Genomic DNA, 21247 nt, shown 5'->3' with positions numbered 1-21247 from the left:
CCATACCATGAGTCATCCAAGAAATGCAAAATAAAATCACATCCACATGTTTTATTTTAAAAAAAAATTTTCCCCTTGGTTTTGTTTACTGAAGTATTTTTTTTCCTAGAATAAAATCCACCCATTTTAAGCACACAATTGGATGAATTCTGATGACTGATGGAAATCATTTAATTACCACTACAATCAAGATAGAGTTCTCTCTCCCTAAAAAAAGTTTTCTCTTAGAAACAAACAAACAAACAAAAAAACCCCTCTTTCCTGACCCCAGTGGGCCAAGTTTCATTGTCACTAGAATTTCATAAAAATAGGATCATATAGTATAGACTCATTTGCACTCATTTAGTTTACTGTTTCTGAAATTCAGCTGTCTGTATGTGTATTCGTATTTTATTCTTTTTTATTGCTGAGTAGGATTCAAAGATACAATGTATCACAATTGGTTTATTCATCCAAGATGGGCACTCGGTTTATTCAGTCAGTAATGGGCATTGGGGCTGTTTTCAGTTTTTTGCCCATTACAAATAATGCTGTTAGGAACATGAGTGTACACGACCTTGTTGGACACCTGTTTTCATGTCTCTGGGGTAAATCCCTTCTACTTCCAGCAGCATTGCTGGTTTGTATGGTCAATGTGTGTCTAACTTTATGAGGTCACGGCATCTGCTTTGCAAAGTGCTTATCGCCGTCTGCCATTCTCACCTGAAACATAGTAGAGTCCTAGCGGTCCCACGTCCTCACCAACACTTAGCATTTTTTGTCTTTAACTGTACTAGTGGGTTTGCAGTGGATATTACTGTGGTTTTACCTGGCATTTCTCTCTTTTCCTTAAGATTTATTTATCTGACAGAGAGAGAGAGAGAGAGAGCGAACGAGCACACCAGCAGAGGGAGTGGCAGGCAGAGGGAGAAGCAGGCTCTCCACTGAGCAGGGAGCCCAATGCAGGGCTTGGTCCCAGGACCCTGGGATCATGACCTGAGAGGAAGGCACAGGCGCTTAACCGGCTGAGCCACCCAGGTGCCCCTTTACTTTGCATTTCTAATGACTAATGAAGTACAGCATCTTTTCAGGTGTTTCTTTGCCACTGCTGCGTCTTCTTGCAAAGTGCATCTGTTCAAATCTTTGCCACTTTTTTACTGGATCCTAGACTGTTTATCTTGTTCTTGAATTACTCAATTTCTTTATATATTCTGGATACAGGCTCTTCATTGGATATGTTTTACAAAAAATTTCTCTTGGGATGTGCTTTGCTCTTTTATTTTCTTAACTACATCTTTCAAAGGCAAAAGTTTTACATCTTGATCAAGCCCATTTATCACGTTTTCACTCATTTCAAAATAAAATAATTGCATACCCTGGGCTTTTGAAGCCAGGGACCAATGTGGAACTGCTTTGCCTAGGCCAACTGAGAGATGAAAAACTAATCTAAGACAAATATTTGGGTGGGGGGGTAAAATGACTGCCTGTGATTTTTCCCCCATGTATGTGAAGTATTATACAATACAGAATTAAAAATCAAAATGCTTTTTAAAGGTAAAAATTTAACATCTCATAGTTGTTCAACACTTCATAATCTTCAAAGTCTGTTTATTTCTGCCTTACAAGAATCCTTTTTGTGGGGGGAAAGGAGTTAGGGCCTTTGTGGGCCATAAAGGTGTAAAAAATTCGCCAAAGTCATTTGTTTCAAACGCATACTGCAAGAAGACACAAGAGTAAAAATTGTTGTCACTTTTTTGGGGGGACTGCAGATATTTTAAAATTAATTTATTTATTTTAGAGAGAGAGAGCAGGGGGAGGAGCAGAGGGAGAGGGAGACAAGCAGACCCCCGCTGAGCAGGAAGCCCAATGTGGGGCTCGATCCCAGGACCCTGAGATCACGACCTGAGCCAGAACCAAGAGCTGGATGCTTAACCAACTGAGCCACCCAGATGCCCCTGCACTGCCCATCTTGACGACAGCTATCCAAATGGACAAACATACATGCTTCAGCCAAGCAAGCCCCACCGGTGTGTTTTTAGCTCATGGTACACTGAACATTCCCACGGAGACACGCCGAGGGTGCCCACCCCAGTAACGTTCCTAAAGGGCAAAAAAAAAAACCCCTCTGGAACGAATCCCAATGTTACCAACAGGGGACTAATTAAATACATTCTTCAACTCCTGGACTTAACGAAGTATCACGCGGTCATTAAAAATAATGAGGGGGAATGCGCACTCCGCGTCAGCCACACCGATCCCGCGCGCTCTCCCTCCCACCTAAGAGCTCTGGCCCTTGATATTCTTTTTGGCTGCGATGCTCTTCCACGTGGCCCATCTCCCACCTCCTTCCCATCTTGGCTCCAATGTCACCTTCTCCGTGAGGCCCGGCCATCTTAGAAAAAGCTGCCATCCTCCCCCAACCTTCACGATTCTCTGTTTCCTCCTTAGCACGGAACTGCGCCAGACAGTTGCTTTGTTTACTACCTGACTTCCCACATTCAGGAAGTCATCTGATGACACCACGACTGTTGTCTCATTTGCTCACTACTGTATCCACAGCACCTGGCCTGCGTATGTGTAAACATGCAAGCATGGAAAAATATCCCCGATCTAGTGTATGAAAGGAGCAAGCTGCATCAAAGTAGATCTATTCTGGACACTAACACTAGTGGACAGAGATACACACACACACAAACACACACTCCTGTACACCTGCCCCCATACACACGCACACACGGGCACATTTTCACACACACAGAAATGTATCTGTTCTTAGAGCGAAGGCTTGTGAGGAGTGATTACCTTTATGTAGGAAGAATTAGGGTTTTTTACTTTTTAGTCTACTCTCTCCTATATGGTTGCACGATATACACACATATATTCATATGTATGTATATATGTCTGTATAAATATATATTCCTTATCATAACAACACTGAAAAGCCACCAGAACCCCTTTTTCCCTTATAAACCCTCGGTGTCACCATACACAGGTGACAGGCACCCACTACAAGGTGGGGAGGAGCAGAAACGAGATTTAAACATCCTGAGTGGGCTCCCCACCCCCTCTCCCACGGAGCCAGGCTGCGGGCCATCTGTCCAGGTCACACCACCGGGGAGACAAGCTCGTGAGCCAAGCGGACAGGTTCTGTCTGCCCAAATTCTTATGGAAGCTGGGAAGCCATTTGAAAAATCTGCACAGATGAGCACAGATTCCCTCGGGTTTCTGCCCCTGAATTCTTCACACTCAGGCAGCCAAAGAAAAACTGCTAGAAATGCAGAGAGGAGAACAGGCTGTCGGGAGAATCAACAAGCCTCCGAGAGGGACAGGACTGGGGCAGGACTGGGGCAGACTGGCTCGGAGCCGACACCCCTTCGCCGACCCTGCTCCGCAGACTCGGAGACCAGCAGAGACCACTGCCGAAGCTCGGGGGTGTCGCCACTGCGGGGTGGGGGTGGTGGCTGGTCCATGCACTGTGGGATGTGAGCAACATCCTTGACCTCGACCTACGACATGCCAACAGTGCGCCTGGAGTTGTGACAACCACGAACGCTTCTGGACGCCGCTGGGGGACAACATCAGCCCAGCCGAGGGCCCCAGGTCTGACGACTTGCCCACGTCAGCAGGTGTCCAGTGCTTCACAGCCTAAAGGTTATGTGGCAAATTCACTAGGAGGTCCGCTCTCGTCAGGCGGAAGTCCCCGAGGCTGGGGACGCTCATGGCGAACTCAGGGGCATGGGGGGGCTTGGGGAGGCAGTGGACCAGGCTTGTTCGGGGCCCAGGATGGCTTATATTTGCCTCCTTGGGTAGCTACGGCAGAGGTGGCTGTGAGGTCACCAAAGTCTTTTCTTCCCAGACTATAAAGCTAGCCTCCCCCGCAGGGAGTTGTAGCCGAGGGGGTTGGAGTGGAAGTGGAAGGGATATTCCCAACTTCTAGACCCAGCCTATTAAAACTTCCCACACAATCCTCCCCTCTCTCCCTCTGCTAACCACCGGCTGGGGCGAAACCTTCCAAGGCCCATAAAGATGGCAGAGCCACAAACCGGACAGGGCCCGGCTCGCTGAGTCCTTGCACGGAAGGCCACTCGTGAAAGGCCCCACAGACACCAGTGCACGAGCAAGAGATCAGCTCTGATGGCGGTAAACCCCAAACCAGCATGGCCAACCCGCGACAGCAGCCTTTCCTGACCTCGGCTAACACAGGAACGTCTAACAAGTCAGCTGAGTTTGTTTCCTCCTCTGTAAAATGGGTGTAACACTGGTACCTCTCTCATTCAGTTGTTGTGAGGATCAACTGAGAGAGTCCTTGGGGCTGTGCCTGGACTTACTAAGCCTTAAGGGAGGGGGCCTCTATTATGAATGAGAAGACAATGTACCCCCGAATCCCTGCCCTTCCCATTACCCCTTCTGTGACTTCTTTTCTGAGTCATGCTCAATAACCTGGGAAAGGATGATTTGCCCCAGTCCTCAAATGCCTTAGCGACATACAGAAGCTTTAGGGAAACTTCTGGTAGTAAGGCTGGGGACCGTTATTTTCTCACACAGCTGTCCATGCATGTCCGAAGCGTCCTAGCTCTTCCTTACCAAAGATACCACTGAGAGGCCACGGTGACCTTGAATAAAAATGCAAGAGGATCCCATAGACGAATCAACCTTAAGGCTGTCCTTCTTTTGCTTTCTCCATCCCCGATAAAATTAAGCAAGATAAAACCTAAAAGCCGGAGCACCTGGGGGGCTCAGTCAGTTAAGCATCTGCCTTCTTCTCAGGTCATGATCCCCGGGTCTGGGGACTGAGCCCCGTGTCAGGCTCCCTGCTCAGCGGGGAGCCTGCTTCTCCCTCTGCTGCTCCCCCCGCTCGTGCTTGTGCCCCCTCTCCCGTCCTCTCAAATAAATGAATAAAAATCTTTAAAAAAAAATTCTTTAAAAGACCTAGAAGCAAACACGTTCACAACTTGGGCCCTGAGCCAGTGGACAGTCTTCCTGGGCCTGCTCTGTAACTCAGGATCAAAAGGGAGTGGCCATGGGTTACGCCCCCAAAGACCCTGCCTCCCCTGGCCAGTGTGGGGGCACCACACAGAGCGGGAAGGCCGACCCCTGTGCCCACTCTGCTGATCTTTCACCCACCTGTTTGTGGGCGAATAATGCCCTCGGCCAGGCAGTCTCTAGAAATGATTGCCATTACAAGCCAACGACTTCCTGCTTTAGTGTGGGGGCTGGGAGCTAGGCAGAAACCCAGGGGAGCAGTTTTCACATCAACTTACACGCAGGGAAAGAGAAAATTACACCCACTGAGCATCTGCTATGTGCTAAGTATCCCCGCACACATATTATCTCACTCCTTCGTGAAGGCAGAAGCCACATCTGTCACGTTCACTAGTTTCTCCAGTGCCTAACAGTCTTAGGCACACAGTAGGTGTTCACTAAATACTTGTCATCTGAGCTTACCATGACCCCTACTTATTGCTCTGGATCTCCCGTGTAATTTATTCCCTGCATTAACTATGCTCTGGCCACTTTCACCTTTTTACTCACTCTGCCCCAGGGCCTTTGTACTTGCCAATTCCTCTGCCTAGAATGTTCCTCTCCCCGATCTTTGCACAGCTGGCCCTTTCTCAGCTTCTATTGCCCAGTTTAAAGGGATGCTCCAACCCCCGTCACCATAGTCCATTACTACTTAGGTATTGATTTGTCTCACCCCAACTAGCATGCCAGTATCAAGGAAGGATTAATTATTTCTGCCTTTCTGCTATTTCTCCAGCAACTAGGCACTGCACTTCAACATAATAAGGGCCTGATAAATATTCGAGGCTGTGTAACTCAGTGATTGAGAGCCCAGATTCTGGACCCACATCACCTGAGTTTGAATCCTAACCCCAGGTCCTGGGGCACACTACTCCTCCGAGCACTGCCTCAGTTTCCCCAATCATAAAATGATGGTAATTCCTACATCACAGTGCTGCTCTGAGGATTAAATGAGTTAATGCATATATGTCTGCTGTCATTTTTAGAGACAGAATGAGCCATCTCAAGGTAGATCTTAGATGCGTCCAAAAGACAGAAAACGCAGGCTCCACGAGATGAAAAGGTCCTGCTTGGGTTGATTCAGCAACCAAGCTCTTTCGGACCTGGATCTCTGACATCTAAGCCGAAGCTATTTTCACAAGGTTTCTCCAAGATGTAGGGAGAGAAAGGACACCCAGCCGGTGCCCCACGGTCTCTAGCCTTTTAAAGGTTAAGCCTTCGCCCCACTGACTGGCGGCTCGCGGCTGGAGCAGTAGAGAAGGCAAGGGACAGAAGGGCTGTCCGGAAAGGATATTCTTGGTTTCTGATTTCTTCCATGTGGCAGCCTTCATCTCACAGCCACTAGGCTCTGGCCCTGGCTGCTGAACCCAGCTGCTTCTCGCCAGCTTGGGGACCCAAGGCATAGCTGAACCTGACCTTCACTGGCTCCCCTTTCGCACTCCCAGCTAGGGCTCTGCAGGGACACGTGTGATTGGACAAATCCCCAGCCCCCTGATGCTCCATCCAAAGGCACCAGAGTCATTAAACAGCCCCACAAACGGAGTAAAGCTCCCAGGAGCCCTGGCAGCTGGACTGGTCTTTAAAGGCTGCCACCAGACCCCAAAATGAATGTTTAAGATCCAGCCAAGTTTTACCACCTGGGTGGATGGTTTTGGCAGCTCAAGGAGCTCTCTGGAGGAAAGGTGAGGTGGGGGTGCCACGTGGGCTCTGTGCTCTGCCAGGAGAGCTCCAGGGTAGCAGGGGTCTGCTTCCATCTCCTGACTGCTTGGCTGGCTTTCCACCTCTACCCACGTCCAGGTTCGATGCCACAATCCACCGAGCCCTCACTAAGGGCCAAGCACTATTCTAAGCACATTACCTACTTCATTTCTCTTTGTCCCTACGACACCCTAGGAGAGGGGGGGCTGAAATCTGCTGACGAGGAAATCCTCAGAGGGTTAAGTAGCTTGCCCAAATAGAGCACTGTCCTTTATATCTGATCCATGAGCCCTTTCTGTTGACTCTGCCTCCTACATTATTTCCCACTGAGTACCTTCTCTGAAACCCTTCTGCTACCTCCCTGGTCCAAGCCACCATGCCCTCCCGCTTAGACCAGCGTCCCAGATGGTCTCCTGGGTCCCCCTCTTGTCTCCCGACAACGCCAATCTCCATTCAACAGCTGGAGGATACTTTAAAAGAGGATCATAGCACTTCCTTGGTCCAAACCCTCCAAAGGTTTTTCTAGGCACTTAGGGAAAAAAAAAAAAAAAAAAATAGAGCTTCTAATCTTACAGGCTCTAGTCAACCTGCCTGATGCTACTTTTCCAAACTCACACTGCCTTCTGTGCTCTGGACATATTGGGGTAACATGGGAGAACGGATGAAGTGTCTTCTTGCTATTTGAAGAGTGGTCTTTAGACCCCAGCATCAGCGTTACCCAGAGCTTACTAGAAATCCAGACGCTGGGATGCCTGAGTGGCTCAGTGGGTTAAGCTGCTGCCTTCAGCTCAGGTCATGATCCCAGGGTCCTGGGATGGAGTCCTGCATCAGGCTCCTTGCTCGGCGGAGAGACTGCTTCCTCCTCTACCTCTGCCTGCTGCTCCCCTGCTTGCGTGCGCTAACAAGTAAATAAAATCTTAAAAAAAAAAGGAAAGAAATCCAGATGCTCAGGTCTCTTCCAGACTTACTGACTCAGAATCCACATTTTGACAAGGTCCCCAGAAGATTCCTACGCTCATTAAAGCGTAGTGGTTAAGAGTGAGGAAGACTTTGGAACCAAAGTACTTGGGATGGAAGCCTGGCCCAACCACTCACCAGCTGGGTAACTTGGCATCAGGGACTAGCTACTTCCTGCGTAGTGAAGAGCTCATCTTATCCAAAGAGAGACTTTGGCTCTATACCCCTGGCTCCTTGGAGGTGATTTCCAGGCTCGTGGAATATCTGGTAAAGGTGTCTGGAGACCAAAGGCCAGCTCCCCGAGAGTACAGGATTGAGCCGCAGCAAAAACTCTGGACACCTAAGGCTCAGGTGGCAATTCCCTTTGCTGGCAATATTCTGTGCACATGACCCAGTCGGTAAGCAGGAGGAGGTAACACCGTCCATGACTCCATGGGGACAAAATAATTGAAAGCTCCACTTCCCATCCTCCGTGTGTCTCTTCCCTGGGCTGATTTTAATCTGCATCCTTTTGCCATCCTAAAAATTACAGATCTAAGAAGCACCTTCCTGAGTCCTGGGAGTCATTCTCATGAATTACTGAAACCGCATGGGTTCAGGGACCACGCGTGTCCAGCCAGCTGGTCCAAAGCCAGCGCAGTCTTGTGAGGACCAGGCCCCCTGACTTTGCAATTAGCTCCACTCTCTGTCGTTCCCTTTGCTGAGCTTCAATCTCCCCAGCTGAAAAATGGCTATAGAGCAGCTCGCACCTTCCACGTTTATCAAAAGATTAGAGGAGATAATGAACGCACCCGAGTTCCACGATAAACACAAGTACGATGTCCCCCGTGGTTTGGTCAAGGAAACGGAGGGTCAAAGAGGCAAAGCCATTTGCCCCCAGTCAGAGACTGAAGCTCGGTCTGACTGACCCGAACCCTGGTGTGATACTGTCTCCTCGTGACTTGCTATCGCTTTCCGGGAAGGTTCTGCTGAGCCCACGGTCCAGCAACCTGTTAAGGAAGTCGTGGGGCCTTTGGGGTAAGTGGCCCGCCGCGGTACCTCCTGTTTCTCCTCGTTCCTCTTTTCGGGATTCGCATGACACGAATATTCGGCTGCGTCAACATTGCTCCATAGGCTTCTTTTTTCCCCTTCTGTTCCTCTTTTCCCCCAATCTTTTTATTCTGTTGCTCATCGTGTGTACTTTCTCTCCATCTATCTGTACGTTCCTTAACTCTTTCCTCTAACATCTGCCACGGACCCCATCCAGTGAACATTTTATTCGATTCGAAATTTTCTACTCAAGTTCTTTTCTTCTGTTTCTCCACCAACCCGCGGCAGCCTCCGTCTCAGCACACTTTTCAAGAGGATTCACCCTGCCTTCTTGGCGCATGGTAACGATCACCGCTCTAAAGTCTGTGTGACCATCCCACCGTCTGGGTCATCCCGTGGTGGGAGCCTGCTGATTATGTTTCCTCTGAGAATTGGCCAGACTGGACTGGTTCTTTATGAATCAGGTTGTTCCAGATGGTATCCTGGACGTCTTGAATATTAGAAGACTCTAGGTCTTGCTTGATCCTACTAAATATATGGACTTCTTTTTGGCTGTACCAGGCAACTGAGTAGGTTGGCTTCAGACCACATGTTCTAACCTGCCTTCGAGGAGCTGTTAGGCCAAAGTTTTTTCAGTTTTCAAGGGGTTCTCAAGGGTCAGCTGCAGACTGGGGCGGTCATCTACACTATGAACTGAAGTTCTCAAAGTCTCTCCTATACTGTTCAGGGTCATATCCACTCTGTGACGGCAACTCCAGGGTGAGCCCTAACTCTGTGGGCCTCCTTCTGGAGCTGTGTCCTCTCTGTAGTGTTTCCCACACTCTGGCTCCCAGAGGCCCCCTTTCATTACCCGCCGTCTAGAAAGTGAAGGCTTTGGTCCCCCCTGCTCTGCCGCTTACTTCCCATGATTGCGTCTGGGTCTGGAGCCAGGTGCCCCCGCCAGCTCCCGCCACACGCTGCCAACCCCAGCACCCGGTGGGGAGGACAGACCAGGCCGGTTCTGTAGCTGAGTGGGCGCAGCCAGTCCGTCCCTGGTTCCGGGACACTGAACCAGCTGGCAGCTTTAGGGCGATGGTGATCAGGAGCGGACACTGCTCAGGACGCGACCCCGCTTATTCACCTCCAAAGAGCCAGCATTTCAACGCCGGAATTATTAAACAACACTGGAATTATTAAAACAATGGGCATGATTTTCCAAGGGGCTATTTCCGGGATGGGCAGGTCCATGTGCTGAGCTGCCTTTAGTTCCCATGAGAGGCATGATTTGCTATTTTAAACATGTTACACAAGACAAAGACCCGGCTCAGAAAGGGGGAGGCATCTGCTTCAAGTCACACAGCTGGTTACCAGTGGGGCCAAGATTCCAACCAGAGTCTGCGTAATTCCAGGGTCTGCTCTTCTACGGCAAGGTCCAACAGCACTGTCCTCATCACCACCGTCACCACCACGTTCGGTATTTGCTGAGCACGGACTATGCAGAAGGCACTGTCTAGAGTTCTATGATGTACTGAGGTGGGAAGAGAAGGAAACTGCATGACAGGGATGTCATTTGCCCAAGGTCACATACACCTGCTGAGCGGCAGAGATGACATCTGAACCAAAAACTGCATCTCACTCCCACCGGTCCTCGGAGTGGCCCCGCAACCGTTTCTCTCGTAGGCGGGGCTGGGCCTGGTGCCCAAGGAGTCGGGTGGGGAGAGAAGACAGAGGCTGTGGGGAGGCTGCAGGGAGGAGGTGGGGCAGAGGTGGGCTGAGGCCAGATGTTGGGGAACATCTGTGTCCCAGAACAAAGCCACAGCACCTCTCCATCTCAAGGGATCTTCTGGCCCTTGCAGAATGGCTATGTCCCTCTCACAATAATCTCCTCCTCTCTCCTCTGCTGGAAACCCTCAGCTTCTCCAGGTCTGCTTTCGCAGCATGTCCTCTGGGGCTCATCCAGCCCTGAGGTCTTCCCGGTGGCAGCATTGCTCTCTAGCTCCCCTCTCCTCCTCTGCCACCACCCCCCCGCGCCCCTCCCCTGCACCTCAGCTCACCAGCAGATTCAATTAACCAATTAGATGCTGCAGCCACAGAAAGCCAAGCAATTATGGAAGCAGACCAGGTACCTTGGAACTCAGTCTCACAGAGGGGCCTGGGAGGCCTGCAAGCAGACAGCGTGGGGCGGGGAGGGAGGCAGAACACTATGGGCAGCTGCTGCCAACCCTGGGCTGGGCGAGAGAGGCCACGGGGGAGCTGTGAAAAACACACCCCTCGCCCCAAACACAGATGCCCTGGCCCACTCCGTTGCCCTGCCTGGGACCTGGGCATCAGGATTTTTTACAGTCCCAACATAACACTAACGACAGATGGGATTAGCAGTCTAGTGGAGATGCAGGGGTAAGGATCCCTGCAAGAGCCTGATTCCTTCTAATGCACGTGGGATGACTGGGGCTTACCCAGCCGCTCTTCTGGGGTCTTCTGTGTATTCTCTCCCCCAAAGTGTGGTCTGCAGACCCACAGCATTGGCAGCACCTGAGCGCCGTTGAAAGGCAGAATCCCAAGCCGCAGACCAGGCTGACTGAATCCGGACCTGCGTTTTGAACAAATCCCTAGGAGAAGTGATGGATGGAGACTCCACACTCTCTAGTCCTAGCTAGACACACTAAGGTTGGCAAAAGAGCTGGGAGTGTCGGTCACTGCCTTGGTTTCTCTTCTTGCGTGTTCTGCAGCTGCCTGGACCCTGGTTATCACTGGTGGACTTCCCCTCCTTCTGAGCCTGTGCTCAGGGTAATTCCGGTAGCAGCTGCCTTGAGCATGGGGCTTCCCTGCTGACCCCTGTCAACCTGTCAGCACCCAAGCTGAACGATGATGCTGGCCTCCATTTCCCTCCAAGACCTCAGTTTCCCTTCTGGGCTGGAGGCCTGTCTGCTCTCGCCTCACTCCCCACAACCTTCCACGTCCAGCTAACCTATCACCGGCTCACTCTCCGTACAGGTTGGGCATTTGCAACACACCTTGCTTTTCTCCTTCATAACCTCTAGACTGATTCACAATTACGTCATGATTGCTTTGGCCTTGGACTGACGTCCGCCTGTCCCCCACTAGAATGAAACACCATGAGAATATATATGTCACAATAGAGCGCCTGGGTGGCTCAGTTGTTGAGCCTCTGCCTTCTGCTCAAATCATGGTCCTAGGGTCCTGAGATAGAGGCCCACATCCGGCTCTCTGCTCAGGGAGAAGCCTGCTTCTCCCTCTCCCACTCCCCTTGCTTGTGTTCCCTCTCTCACTGTATCTATTAAAAAAATAAGTTAAATCTTAAAAAAAAAAAAGAACATGGGTCATGAATGTCTTGTTCTCTGTTGAATACATAACACATAGTAGGTGCTCAAAAAATATTCAGTCCGTGGAGACTGACACTTGGTCAGCTCCTGCCCCAGGGAGCTGAAATCTACCCCCACCCCCGCCCCTGACATCAGAGGCGGCTTCTCCTCTCCTTTCTATCAATCTATCCACTGGAGGTATCTCACGTAAGCAGCATCCTATAACATTTGCCCTTTCGTTTCTGGCCTACGTCCCTTAACAGAATGTCTCCAAGATTCACCCATGTTGTAGCATGTGACCATGTCCCTCCTTTGAAGGCTGAGTAACTGTGTCCTGAATGGATAGATCCCACTCTATTTATCCATTTATCCGTCTGTCGATGGACACCTGGGCTGCTTCACCCTTTTTGCTACTGGGAATAACGCTGCTAGGAGCCTGGGGGCGCGAATGTCTGTGGGGAGTCCCGCTTTCCGTTCTTTTGGGGATATTCCCAGAAGGGGAATTGCTAGATCACAGAGTGACTCTATTTTTAAATTTTTTGAAAAGGCCTCATCAAGCTGTATTTCTTTTTTATTTTTTTCCTTCCTTTTCTTCCCCCACTTCCAAGAATAGCCCACTAACCTCAGTGGCCAACTCTACTCTACGTTTCCGGAAGGCCTCTGGGCCGCACGTCATTCTCTCACAAGCTGAAAAGCAATTTTTCCCCTTTTTTTAAACTTCAGCTGCAGAAATCACCTGACTGAAAACTGAAGAAAAACCCTCACCCCACACAGGAACGGAAGGGCTTAACCAGCCCCGCCCGCTGGCTGATTATGGGCTTTTACCAGGATTCTTGGCATACTCTCTAAGTGCAGCTCAACCTTACTTTTTTTTTATCAAGTGTTTGGAAACAAGCTAATAGGCTAGGTTTCAGAGCCTTTGCCTGGAGGTGACAGCTTTCCACTCCTACCTGATAGATAAAGCAAGTTAGAGAGTCATGGATTCGAATTCGGAACAACGGTAGCTTTGCCCAGACAGATCCCAGCTCTACCGGATTTCTTTTATCACTACGGTCAGTGCCCTCTAGGTAAAACGCCACCCTAGCTGCAATTTCCATTCACAGTTATGGCTCTAAACCCTGACCCAGCATAGAAATATCTGCTTTAAAAATACATAAACACAGGTAAAGAGACAGCCAACGTCCCCAGCGGGTCATAGTCTCCGGGGTGGGGTCTGGTCACTGGCAGCCCTTTATGTTATTTTTTCAAGATTTTATTTACCTATTAGAGAGAGACAGAGAGAGCGCTCGAGCAGGGGGAAGCAACAGAGGGAGGGGGAGGAGCAGGCTCCCCACTGAGCACTGGGGGTTGATCCCAGGACTCTGAGATCATGACCGGAGCTAAAGGCAGATGCTTATTAACACAGTGAGGCACCGAGGCACTCCTAGAAGCACCTGAAAGCTCCAGCAGATTGTCAAGCGTAGCCTGAGCTGAGCCCGAGTTTCCTTCCTTAAGAAGGCAGGAAGACCTCTGGTCCTTCCATCTCTAGAAAGAATATTTTCAATGGGCTTTAACCTGACGAGAGGCACCCCTGAGCTAGGGGCATGGAACCCCAACATTTAAACAGGAGAAGCAGGCGTTCCACAAATGGAGAGCACAGCCTTGTCTGATGGGTGGGTGCGGCTGATGCCAGTCACCTGCCGTGCGGTGGGGCACGGGGGTGCTGCTCCAGTTCAAGGCTTTTGCCTGATGGGATTCACATAGCGGATTCAAGGGGTTCAAAAAAAAACCCCTCTCAACGGAAGGCATAATTTTCTGTCCTTCAGGGTGTTTTTCTGGGAAGGGTGCCCCATAGTCTTGTCACCTCATCTCAGGTTCCGTCATACGCCCCATACCTCCCCACATCCTCCCCTGCCCCCCTCCATGAGTAACGCAATCATTAAAAATAAATGGGGCGCCTGGGTGGCTCAGTGGGTTAAAGCCTCTGCCTTCGGCTCAGGTCATGATCTCAGGGTCCTGGGATCGAGCCCCGCATCAGGCTCTCTGCTCAGCGGGGAGCCTGCTTCCTCCTCTCTCTCTCTCTGCCTGCCTCTCTGCCTACCTGTGATCTCTGTCTGTCAAATAAATAAATAAAATCTTAAAATAAATAAATAAAGAGCTAGGTCCATCCACATTTGCACTGACGTAGAGGGACTGGACACAGTCACGTGTTAATGAAACAAAAACCACTTTTTCAGGGTGGTGTCCACAGAATGATCCGCGAAGCCCCCCCCCCACCCCCCACCCCCCCCGCCAAGAGCAGGGGCTGTCTGTTTTGTTCCTGGCCATATTCCCAGCACCAGGAAACTGTGTCTGGCCCGGAGAAAGGGCTTCATACCCACTTCTGGAATGAATGAGTAACTTCCCAAAAGAGCTGAATCCTCTATATGCGGAAGATGTTTGTGTGAATGATGAAAAAAGCGTGAAATGAAGCATATCAGGACATTACGGGCAGTGACCTCAGGGAGAAGGGACTGGAAGGGGGGTGAGAATGAGAGTAACCCTGCCTATTAAGAATAGTTCCTGGTTGGGGCACCTGGGTGGCTCAGTGGGTTAAAGCCTCCGCCTTCAGCTCAGGTCATGATCTCAGGGTCCTGGGATCAAGCCCTGCATCGGGCTCTCTGCTCAGCAGAGCCTGCTTCCCTCTCTCTCTTTGCCTGCCTCTCTGCTTACTTGTGATTTCTCTCTCTCTGTGTCAAATAAACAAATAAAAGCTTAAAAAAAAAAAAAAGAATAGTTCAAGGTTACTGAGTGCTTGTCTTGCACGAGGGATGGTGCTTAGCACTAATTATACCTTGTTCTCATCTGAGCCACACAACAATCCTTCAAGACATCCTCGAGTGTTACACCCATTGTACAGCTGAGAAAATCTAAGCACACAGATCTTGCTCAAGGCCAGAAAGCCCAGACCCAGGCCCTGACTCCACAGCCCGTGCATTTAACCCCTCTGCTCTTCTGACTCTCCGTCCAAAACTCCTCTTTTGGTTATAACACTCACTGTGACCAGCACATGCTACTTGTGTCCTAAAATCTTAAGTAAAATATAAAAGTGTCACGGCTTTCCTTCTGGAAACACTTGATGTCCCCCTGGGGTCCCTTCCTGATCTAAATGTGCAACCTAAGTCCTTCCCTCTCAATAGGGACTTGGGATCCATGCTTGGATCTTATCTCGGGTCAGCAGAGTTTCCACTGCCTAATCCATACCATTTAAAGATTCAGTGAAATCACGGTCTCTGGCTTTACCTGAAACCTTGGGGAGAGTGGGACCCGTGGACAGCAGGCATCCCAGGCTGCAACAGATAGGACTGTCAGACCTGCTTAGAGCAGGCGGGCCCTGACTGGATGCAGACTCTCCGGGTGACAGGCCCTAAGAAAACCCAGAACCAACATGCCTCAGAGGAGTCTTGGAGCATGGAGCATTTGCCATCTTGGTAATGAGAAGCAGTAAGGCCGTGCAGAGGAAGCCTTGCATGCAAGGATTTTCTTCAGCCACGGCCTTCTTTCTCGGGAGACCAGCAGCTAAGGTGTTAGAGTAGATCCGAACAGATTAAGCTTCCGATTACTCTGGAGCACCACTCCTCAGTGTGAGCTCAGGTGCCCCTGCCAGCACTCCCCAGATGTTTGGGGAAATGCAGACCCCCTCATCTTTAGATCGAGGAAGACCAGAGCTTAAATCTTGACTCGACCAGGAGGAGACTGGGTGGACTGCTTAGGTTTTAAGCCTCAGTTCCCAGCCTTATAAGCCGATGAGGATGATGCGGACCTGACTGGGTGAATTACGACGCGTATTAGCAATAAGGTGAGTGAAGCCCTGCTGGGGACAAGACACAGGATATAACAACCATTAATTCTATGAACTTGATGCGGTGAGAGCCACGTTCTAAATGGCTCCCAGTGATCCCTAACTCCCAGTACTCACATCCTTTTCTCATATTCCCTTGGAATATGAGCTGGACCCAGTGCGTTGCTTCTAAGGAACAGAATACGGCAAAAGTAAAAGGATGTCAATTCTACGATTTGGTCACTGTAAGACTCTGGCTTCCGTCTTGTTCAGCTGCCCACTCTGATGGAAACCATCCGCCATATTGTGAGCTGCCCCATGGAAAAGCCCACATCATGAGAAAAAGAGGAAGGTCACCGGCCGACATCCAGGAGGAAACGGATGCCTCCAATCCAATGCACCCTTGCTGGGAGGAACTGAATCCTACCAACCATAACTACACGAGTAAGCTTGAGGACAGGTCCTCCCCCAGATGAGCGTTAAGACCACAGCCCAGCCAATACCCTGACTGCAACCTTGGCAGAGAACCTCAGCCAGAAGCACACAGAGAAGCTGAGTCTGGGTTCTTGACCCACAGGAACCATGAGCTTAATAAATATTGCTTTAAGTCATTATATTTGTTCTGCAGCAGTAGATAACTAATATACCCTGAAAACAATAGATTAAATTCAACCAGAGCAGTACATGAAGCCTTTTAAAGTCCTCCTCTCCAAGTTAGGTCACGTGTTTCTCATGTTTCCCTATAAGGCTATAAGCTACTTGAATCACCATAGCGTCTAAATGAACAGAGTAAACACTTATTATTTTAGACTTGATTTTACTTCATTGTATAGTCTCACTGAATCTTACAAACCTATGAAGCAGGTACTGTGATTGCCCACATTCTATAGATGAAGAAACCGAGACTTAGAGGGGCCAGGTATCAGCAATTATGTACAAGTGCCAGGAAATCTGGCTCTAAAATTCACATTTGCAATAATTATGCTTTATGGTTCTATGAATCTTGCCCAACTCCACAAATGGTAAGTGGATTCACACCCAGGTAGCTGAACACCAGACATGACCCTCTCTAGACACCTTCTCTCTCTAGGACAGTAAGTAGGCTATATGTCTCACCTGGAGTTCATCAGGGTCCCACTCCCTACCTGTAAACACTAAGCTGGCATTTTCAAGTTCTTCTTGGGGAACTTTGAAGCTGAAGGATTCATTGTAGAAAGGATCAATTGTGCCTCTTAAGAAGGATGTCTTCTTTGTTTTCACAAGTTTGAGTCCATGTACCAGCTGGATTTTCACAAAAGGGTCTGAGAATTGGAGACAGAATTAAAGCTCATGAAACTCAGTCCATCCATCCAACTTCCCATCTGTCTGATAACCCAACCACCTGCCTATTCTTTCTTCTCTCTTTTTTTTCCTCATTCCACCAATCTTTCCGTCCATCAGTCCAGATACTCACCCTTTTTTCCATCCAACCACTACCCATCCCTCCTTTTTCCCATTCAGCTGCTTATCTGCTCATCCCTATCTCTCTTCCTCCAACCATCCAAGACTTTTTGAGCTCCTCCCATGTGTCAGGCACTGTGTTCATTTTACAGATAAAGACACTGAAGACTCAAGACAGGAAATGGTCTGCTTAAGATCGGACTAGTGGAAGAAAATCCAGACCGAGAGCCTGCCCTGGTTTTTTTGTCCCTAGAAATCCATTATCATATCAGTGAGCCCGTAACTCCATACACGGGAGCATAGAGATGGCAGATTAGTAACTATCATTCTTAGATCGCTTTACAGTTACAAAGAGATTCATGCACACTATCTAATTTAATATTTGTCTAAGCAACCCCATGAGATGGATACTGTTGTTATCTCAATTTTTCATATGGAGAAATTGAGGCTTAGGGAGATTAAGTATCTTCCCCAAGGCCACATCATTTGTGAGTGGTAGAACGAGGACTTGGTTCCAGGCCGTTTGACTCCAGAACCTTTTATCATTTGATCCTATTGCTTCCCCCATCGTGGTGAGTCTGAAACTCTCCAGCCTTAACACCATTCCCTCCACTGACCCCTCCCAAATCTCTATTTTTATAATGTGGTTTCTGAGAATGCAAGTTGTCTTCTAGAGGCAGCTGTCAGTTTACAGCAAAAGTAATTTCTTTTCGCTACTGTCCTTAGAGGAGACAGTGGTTTCTCCAAGGAGCTGAAGAGGTCCCAGAGACCCTGGCTACTTTCAGGATGATATCCTTTGCTGTCATGGGAGAAGCTCCATACAGATGGAAAGTAATCTGTTGCATTTCATGAAAAGTCATCTTTCAATTGGTTTACTATAAAGAAGACATTTTAAATACAACAGTCTTTTCAGAGCCGGGATTTGTAAAGATTCACGGTACACTTGAAATGAGCTGAGAGGAAAAAAAAAACACCTCAGGGCCTGTCCAGCGCTGGGGAAATGGGAATGGGTGGTCGGTGCACACTGGCGCCACCCGGAGCCTGACATCTCCATTGCAGGCACAGCAGCCAGAAGGGCGGGTCCCTTCCTCGGGGGCTTCGTGTGCACAGAGGATCTGGAGGTCAGTACTGACTGCACATGGTCTCAGTCAAATCCCCCATTCGAATGGGGTTACTGAGATACCACCATTTACCTGCCTCACCTTAAGAGACATCTGATCATTTATTTTCCCTCCTGATCCACCATCCTAGTTCTAAATGCTATCTGTTTATCCTTGTGGGGTTTTAGTAATAGTATCCGAAATGCAGAAAAAAAATTTTTTTTTGGCCCTGGGTCAAACAAACACAGACGTCTCGTTAAGGAAATTGGGGAAGAAGGGGTCGCACCGTACCTGAACCTTGGCTTACATCTGTCTGAAGAAGTTGCTTGGCTCGAATGACATCAACATTCAGTCTCCCAGCACTCGGGAGGTAATTCAGTGACAGAAGCAGCTCCCCCAGCTCTACTTCATTCTGCAGAGAAAGGACATGGTCGGGAAGTTGCTTTTGTCTTGTATTCCTTCTTGTACCTACTGGGCAGGAAAGTGACTCCAGCAGGTCACACATGGGCTTCTGTAGGTAGATCAGTTGACAATGGGTACCTCTTTCTTTGACTTTTTTTTAGCCTCTGCCCCCAGTTATCCCATCTATCTCAGAAAGTTCTTGGGGTGCACAGGTGGCTCCATCGGTTAAGTGCACAACTCTTGGTTTTCGCTCAGCTCATGATCTCCCTTTCGTGAGATCGAGCCCCGTGTTGGGCTCTGGAGTCTGTGCAGAGTCCACTCCAGACTCTCTCCCTCTCCCTCTGCCCGCCCCCTGCTCATGCTCTCTCTCTCTCTCTCTCTCTCAAATGGAAAAATAAAAAAATCTTTAAAGAAAAAAAGTTTTTTCTGTTCTTGGACTGCTTAACAGCAGCAACAACATACTAACCACAAAACTTGCATAATGATAACAGATAAATGTGACACACCAAGTTCTGTGCTCAGCACTTTATATGTAATAACTAGTTCAATCTTCATAATAAATCTGTAAGATGTTAGAATTACTCTTTTTTTTAAAAAGATTTTATTTATTTATTTGACAGAGAGAAATCAAAGTAGGCAGAGAGGCAGGCAGAGAGAGAGGAAGGGAAGCAGGCCCCCTGCTGAGCAGAGAGCCCGATGTGGGACTCGATCCCAGGACCCTGAGATCATGACCTGAGCCGAAGGCAGCGGCTTAACCCACTGAGCCACCCAGGCGCCCCAAGAATTACTCTTATTTAATGATAAAACTGAAGATCAGAGCACTGAAATGATTATGTCCAAGGCCACACAGCCAGAAAAAGTGGTAGCCCTTGCATTTGGACACAGGGAGACTGATTTCAGGTAATCTGACCATTATCCTCTTCTGCCTCCCAGCAGGATGAACTGGGAGGGGGAGAACTGGGGGTTAGAACACCCTGCAGGGCAACTATGTGGCTAAGAAATCTGTTCTCAACCTGCAGTCCACAACAGAGCCCAGGCTTCCCATCTCACTGCACCAACACTCAGCCTGTGACACAGCTTGTTAAAAAATACTCATTCCGTGGCTCAGGTCATGATCCTAAGGGTCCTGGGATTGAGCCCCACATCGGGTTCCCTGCTCAGCAGAAGGCCTGCTTCTCCCTCTCCCTTGGCCCCTCCTTGTGTTCCCTCTCTCGCTGTGTCTCTCTGTGTCAAATAAATAAGTAAAATCTTAAAAAAAAAAAAAATACCCATTCCCTGGATAACAATACTACCACACTGGTGGGAAATTCACCCAGGGCATGATTCCTTCCACACTTCTAAAAGTACCACGAAAACACGAGGCCTCCACTTCTTTGTCCCATTTTTATTATTTATTTATTTATTAAAAGATTTTATTTATTTATGACAGAGAGAGATAGTGAGAGAGGGAACACAAGCAGAGGGGAGCTGGAGAGGGAGAAACAGGCTCCTCGCCAAGCAGGGGGCCTGACATGGGGCTTGATCCTAGCACAGCGGGACCTTGACCAGAGTTGAAGGCAGATGCTTAATGGCTGAGCCACCCAGGTGTCCCTCTGACCCATTAAAAAAAATTATTGTAAAAACTTGCAACCACATACAAATTACACAGGGGACTGTAACAAATCTCCATATACTCACCACCCAGTGGTAACAATTATCAGAATACTTCTTTTGCTAAAGGCTGCTTCATTGTGTCTTAGTCTGTACTTGTCTTGGTTCATATAACAAAAATACCATAGACTGGGTGGCTTACAAACAACAGAAATTTCTTTCTCATAGTTCTGGAGGCTAGGAGTCCAAGATTAGAGTGCCAGCATGGTTGGGTGAGGGCTGTCTTCTGGGTAACAAACTTCTCGTGTCCTCATTTGGTGGAAGGGACTAGGAACCATTGTGGGGCCCTGTACGTAAGGCACTAACCCCACTCAGGGGGCCCCCACCTTCGTGACCTAATCACCTCCCAAAAGCCCTATCTTGCAACACCATCACATTGGACGTTAGGATTCTAACATATGAACTTTGAGGAGATACAAACCTTCAGACCACAGCATATCTACACACTGACTTGCAAAAAATTTTAGTTGAATATTTTAAACCACGTCCCAGACATGATGTCATTTTACCTGTATATCCTTCAGGGTGTATCTCCAAATGGTAAGGACATTAAAACAAGTATTTTTAGCATGGGAAATTTCCAATCATATTCAAAAGAAAGCACAATAGTACAAGGAAACTCGCTCAGATTCAATAATTATCATCTCACACCAATCTTGATTTACTTATACCCTCATTCAACTCCCCATACCATTGCGAAGTAATACCCAAACATAAAATTTTTCTGTAATATTATATATAAATATATATATGTGTGTGGGTGTGTGTATATATATAAAAGATCAGATTGATCTATGTATTTACCCAACCATCCACCAGCTATTCAGTCTTTGTCCACCCACCCATCCATCCATCCATCCATTCAACCT

General features: G+C 48.6%; 1 protein-coding gene across 11 annotated transcripts in view; it reads right to left on the bottom strand.

Moving 5' to 3' along the window:
* The window catches only part of SYT17 (synaptotagmin 17), an 85915-nt gene that overhangs the window by 13340 nt on the left and 51328 nt on the right, over positions 1-21247 (bottom strand). For all 11 annotated transcript variants that reach the window (XM_082714921.1, XM_082714920.1, XM_082714924.1 and 8 more), the window contains 2 exons: positions 18618-18738; positions 16932-17087 (listed from right to left, as the gene is read on the bottom strand). In XM_082714921.1, the coding sequence (XP_082571047.1) occupies positions 16932-17087; positions 18618-18738 (277 nt within the window). The remainder of the gene's footprint in view (positions 1-16931; positions 17088-18617; positions 18739-21247) is intronic.

This window comes from Mustela nivalis, assembly GCF_964662115.1.
Source record: "Mustela nivalis genome assembly, chromosome: 19".
Classification (NCBI taxonomy): Eukaryota; Metazoa; Chordata; class Mammalia; order Carnivora; family Mustelidae; genus Mustela; species Mustela nivalis.
This window is presented reverse-complemented; position numbering and strand designations above follow the sequence as displayed.